The 5,694-nt window shown below is 36.9% G+C and overlaps 1 protein-coding gene across 1 annotated transcript in view; it reads right to left on the bottom strand.

Annotated features, from left to right (window-relative positions):
• Positions 1 to 3,118, bottom strand: part of LOC102848376 (IQ domain-containing protein H-like) — a 48,029-nt gene extending 44,911 nt beyond the window's left edge. The window contains exon 1 of the mRNA XM_006886628.1: positions 3,001 to 3,118. Within this exon, the coding sequence (XP_006886690.1) occupies positions 3,001 to 3,118 (118 nt within the window). The remainder of the gene's footprint in view (positions 1 to 3,000) is intronic.
• Positions 3,119 to 5,694: the final 2,576 nt, after the last annotated feature.

Raw genomic sequence — 5,694 nt, forward strand, 5'->3', positions numbered from 1 at the left:
GGTGTGTGTGTTGGAATCAGTGAGACTGGCTCAGGATAGCCTTCAAAGTTGCTGTACATTGGTCACTAAGAGTAGAAGACAACTCGATGGCACATAACAATAGCAACAACAACAACATTATAATATCATTAGGATGGAGAGGAGATTGAAACTGTCAAGAACTACCCACAATTAACACCCTTGGTACCAGCATTCAGAAACTAAGAAGATGCATTGCACTGGGAAAATCTGCAGTTAGGGACCCATCCAAATTATTGAGGAGTAATGATGTCAGTTTGAGGACTGAAGTCCAACTGATTCATGCCATGGTCTGATTACTTCTGATTACTTGCTATGCATCTGGGAGCTGGACAATAAATAAGTATTCCAGACAGAGAATTGACCCCTTTGAGCTGCGGTGTTGGAGAAGAGCACTGAACATCCTATGCATGGCCAAGAGAACAAATAGCTATGTCTTGGAGAAAGTACAGCCAGGGTGCTCTTTTGAGGCAAGAATGATGGGATTTCACCTCACATACTTTAAGCATGTTGCTAGGAGAGGCTATACTCCTTGGAGAAGGAGATAATTTTGGGAAGGGTGGAGGGTCAGTGAAGGAAAGCAAAATGCTTTTTTAGGTGGACTGATATGGTGACTAATGCAATGGGCTCTTGTGTGTCAGGAAGTGTGAGGATGGCATAGGATAGAACAAGAGTCAGATCTTTTGTTGATAGGGTTGCTGTAAAGTCTACTCAAGTTGACGGCACTTAACACAACATGCTCCTCCTTGTTGCCTTTCCTTCCTTTACTCCCTAGCCATTGGCCAGTTCTCACGACTCTATTCTTAAAAGGTATCCTGAATTTGTTCACTTTCTTCACAAATACCATCCTTAGATCCACCATAATTTCTCACCTGGTTTACTGCAAGAGCCATTTAACTACTTTTCTTGCTACTACTCATGTGCCCTTATTCATTATCTGCAAAGCAGTCAGAATGATCTTATGAAAATAGAAATCAGAACACTCCAGTCTTCTGATTCAACATTTCAATGTTTTCTCACTGCAATTAGGATAAAATCATATTCATCAAGGGTTGGAAGATTCAAATTGGTTTTATTGTGGTTTAGGATACTTTTGGTTTGTAGTTGTTTTGTTGTTGCTGTTTTTAATGATCTAAAGATACAGTGCTTCCAACAAATTAGTAAGAGTTTCTTTCTCTTCAGGAGAATTAGATGGTGTCTAGCCACTCTAATAACTGTCCTGACCAAGAGGGTAGATGATGGTCCTGGATGTTGCTGCTAAGTCATTATTAGGTGTCATCAACTCATAGTGACCTTATAAACAGCAGATCTGAACTCTGTCCTGTCCAGTGCCAGATTCATAATTTCCCTCAGGCTCAAGATCACTGTAATCATTCATGTAGTCAATCTAGCTCATTGAGGCCCTTTCTTTATCTCTCTCTCTACATGTCCCAGTATGACGTCTTTTCCCAAGGACTGCCCCCTCATAATAACATGCTCAAAGTATGTGAGATGAAGTTTTACCACCCCTGCCTCTAAGGACAATATTAGTTCACTTCTTCCAAGACAGACTCTTCTGTTCTTTTGGCAGTTTGTGGTATATTCAACACTCTGCCAGTGTCACAATGCAAAAGCATCACTTCTTTGGTCTTCCTTATTCATTGTCCAGCTTTTAGATGCAAAGAAAGAAAATTAAAATATCAGGGCTTGCATTAGGCTCACTTTAGTATTTAAACTGACATTCTTGCTGTTTAGCTCTTTGGAGAGGTCCTTAACCACAGATTTCCTCAATGTAACACCTTTTTTGGTTTCTTGAATCTGTTACCAGCGGTATTCATTGTGAGTCCAAGTAAAGTGAGATAATTTATTACTTCAGTCTTTTTTCCATCTATCACGATGTTGCTTACTGGCCTAGTGGTGAGAGAATTTTTGCTTTCTTGAAGTTATGATGTAACTGACATTGAGGGTTGTAGTTTATTTTTGGTTCAGGGTTTTTTGGTTGTTGTTTTATCTTCTTCAGTAAATACTTCAATCCTGCTTTACTTTCTACAAGCAAGGTTGTATCATCTGCATAACCTGACAGTAGATTTCCCTAATACAATTAGTTTTTTTTATTTCCTGACTGTTTGTGCTAAGAGTGTTAATTGTGGAGCTAAGCAAGCCAAAATTGTTAACAACCTCAATCTCTTCTCCATCTATCATTGTGCTGCCAATTGGCCCAGTGAAAAGAATCTTTGTCTTCTTGATTCAATATCAAGCTTCAATCCATTTTGAAAGCTACAGTCCTTGCCCTTCTGCAGCAAACAATATGTATAGACACTCTTAAATGGAAACCTAATTTGCTATGTATCTTTTACAGAAAGCACAATTTAAAAAAGGAGGAGGTAATAAGGAAGAGAAATTAGAGTACTTAAAATAGAACAACTAGAACGGAATTAAAGAGAATGCTGACCTACTGTGAAAAATTTAACTAATGTTACTGAACAATTTGTGTAGAAACTGTCAAGTGGTAATTTGCTGTGTAAACTTTCACTGAAAACACAATATTATTTTAAAAATAAGGTAAAATAAAAACCACATCTAATTTAATTACTCTCCCTCTCTCTGACCTCCCCCTCCAAAATAATCTAGGCTTAGCAGGGCACCTCTGCAAAATTCAACGTTGTACCTCTGACTCTAAGGTGACTTCTGTGGCTCTCTTCATGGCATGTATATCCCAACTGTATGTAAGAAGCAAAGAAAAAGGAGGAGGGGAAAAGTCATGGACTCAGAGTTTGATGGGCAGAGTGAGGAGGTGAAGGAACAGGAAAGATCCAGTGGGGACCTGAGCAGATGGAGTAATAGTAGGCATATATCAATGGTGATTAATTGTATATAACACAGTGTAGGGGAATGATTGTATGAAATAGAATGTGAATGAAGGGTCCTGGAAGATTTTATTTTCTAGGTAAGTAATTTCTGTGGATCCCCAACTAAACACAGAGGCAAGATAATCTGTCTTACCTGCAGTTGGAATCTTATGTGCTTCCTCAAAACTATGCAGAGGAGCTGCTTTGAGTGCAATGGGTGGATTCAGAAGAGTGATCTTTGCTTTTGGTGGAATCAATCCTCGTTCCATCATACTTAAAATCCCTAAAGAAGTAAGATTAGTAGAATACAAGCTCAATTCTAAGCATCTTCACAAAGTCTACATTCCATAAATGTCATTTCCCCACCCCCCGTTTTTCATTATGGTTATGAGGCTTCCTCCTAATGCCTTTAATCCCATGTGTGGGAAAAATAACAACTGTGTATGTTCATATAAGGCTAATAACTCAAGGGGAAAATGACATTTCTAATAGTAGGAAGAAAGTTACAATAAGATTATTTTATTTTAAGGTACAAAAAAATACCTTGAAAATGAGCTATACAGCTTCTTTACACTTAAAGCATTTTCAGTTATTGATTATAGTTATGAAAATTTCAGAAAAAATCAGCTGTACATCCTTAAAATTTAACGTCTTTTGTACAGAAAGAAAAAAGTCAATATGCTTGAAATCATGCCCCTGTTTTAGAATCAGTCATGTTTTATAGAAGTTATTTTAGATCTTTCTCATTACCCAAAGACATGAATGCTTAACAGCATGGTTAGTACTAATACAATTTATGATTTCTAGAATTCATATTGTGTCAGCATGACTGAGACAAAAGTTTTTAAGGATAAAAGGCACTGCTAAGTAAAACAAATCTATGAAAAAATGAATACATGAACACACACTTTTGCCAAGGGTAAACTATTGTTAAAATGGATTTATTATATTGAAGCCAGTACTCAAAACAGATTTGTGGAAAAGCCTTGTCTTTTTCTTTTCGTCTTTGTGTTACAGAAAAAAAAGAAGTAAAGATCTGTGGGTTCTCAATAAAACCCTAGTCTGGCACCACCAACATGAACTAAGTTTAAAAAGTTGAAAGGCATTTTAAGAAGGACTAGTGTTGCTTCCTATTGCCTTATGACCTCAATTACTGTTTTATCTTGTTATTAAGGATGTTAACTGTTTATTGCTATAGGAATTCTGAAGAATGATCACTAAAGGCATTGAACAGCTGAAGAATAGTAGTGAAAGAGATTTTCAGTTTATGTACTAAAAAATGTTTTCTGGAGGAGATTTTCTTACTAAATGTAAAAATTATTTGACCTCATCACAGACTTGTCTAAAACTCTGAGATTAGAGCCTAGAGATCTGCATCATTGAGGCTTTTCAGGAGACACTCAAGTTTGAGAACCAAGACTGAGAACTAATAGAATTGCAATTCTTTACTAAATAAGTGACACAGAAGTTAAAGAACATAGCTATTAACCAAAAGATTGATGTTTCAAACTCACTAACTCCTCTACATTCTGTAAAGATTAAGAGCAATGGAAATCCTAGGGGGTGGATGTATTCTGTTCTATGTGTTCACTGTAAGTCAGAATTAAAGACAATGGGTTTGGTTTTGATTTAAACAATCAAAAAAATTTAGTTAAAATGTGTTAGGTTTATTAAAAATATGTATTTTTGAAAATATAAAATTTTAAATATTGAGTATGAGTAAAATCTTGCTGAAGATTATCCAAAAGCAGGGAGTACTAGAAGGATATCTATTTATTTTTTATTGATTAAGTAAAGATATTTGACTGTGTGGATCACAACAAACTGTGGCTAACATTGAAAAGAATGGGAACCTCAGAATACTTGATTGTGCTCATGTGAATGATCAGGAATCTGTTATCTGAACAGAGCATGGTTCAAGATCAAGAACGGAATGCATCAGGGATATATCCTTTCTCCATAGCATTTCAGTCGATATGCTAAATAGATCATTCCAGAAGCTAGACTTTATTAAGAAGAATGTGGCATCGGGACTGAAGGAAGATTCATCAACAACTTTGTGTTATGTAGTTGACACAGCCTTGCTTGCTGAAAGTGAGGAGGACTTGAAGTGATTGCTGCAGAATATCAAGGACTACAGCCTTCAGTATGGCATCTTTTTGCCACTAGGCCACCATTATCATCTTAATATCAAGGTAACAAAATTTTGCCCATTATGGTCAAAGAGGCATGATCATAACAGATACAGAAAGGATTGAAATTATTAATGATTTAATCGTGCTTGGATCCACAATCAATACCCTTTGTACCAGTAGTCAGGAAATCAAAATAGAAGTTGCAATGGGAAAAATCTGCTATCAAGGACCTCTCCAGAATGCTCAAGAGCAACAATGTTAGTCTACAGACTAAAGTGCACCTGATCCAAGCCATGATCTTCTCAGTTGCTTACTATGGATCTAAAAGCTGGACAATGACCAAAGATGACAGAAGAACTACTAATGCCTTTGAATTGTGGTACTGGAGAAGAATATTGAATATACTATGGAATTCCAAGAGAACAAACAGGTCTGTCCTGGAGAAAGTGAAATCAGTACGCTCCTTGCAGGCAAGGATGGTGAAACTCAGTCTCATATACTTTGGACATGTTGTCAGGAGGGGCCAGTCCTTGGAGAAGGACATTATGCTTGGAAGAGTAGAAAGTCAGGAAGACCCTTGATGAGATGAAGTGACACAGTATGACAATACAGTCATGTGTGTCAGAGATAGTGAAGTTGGTTCAGGATAGGACAAGATGAAGAGCCATTGTTCATAAGGTTGATATGAGCCATACTTGACTCAACTGCAAGTT

This window comes from Elephantulus edwardii, unplaced genomic scaffold (assembly GCF_000299155.1).
Source record: "Elephantulus edwardii isolate Elephantulus edwardi_28Jun2011 unplaced genomic scaffold, EleEdw1.0 scaffold00050, whole genome shotgun sequence".
NCBI lineage: Eukaryota > Metazoa > Chordata > Mammalia > Macroscelidea > Macroscelididae > Elephantulus > Elephantulus edwardii.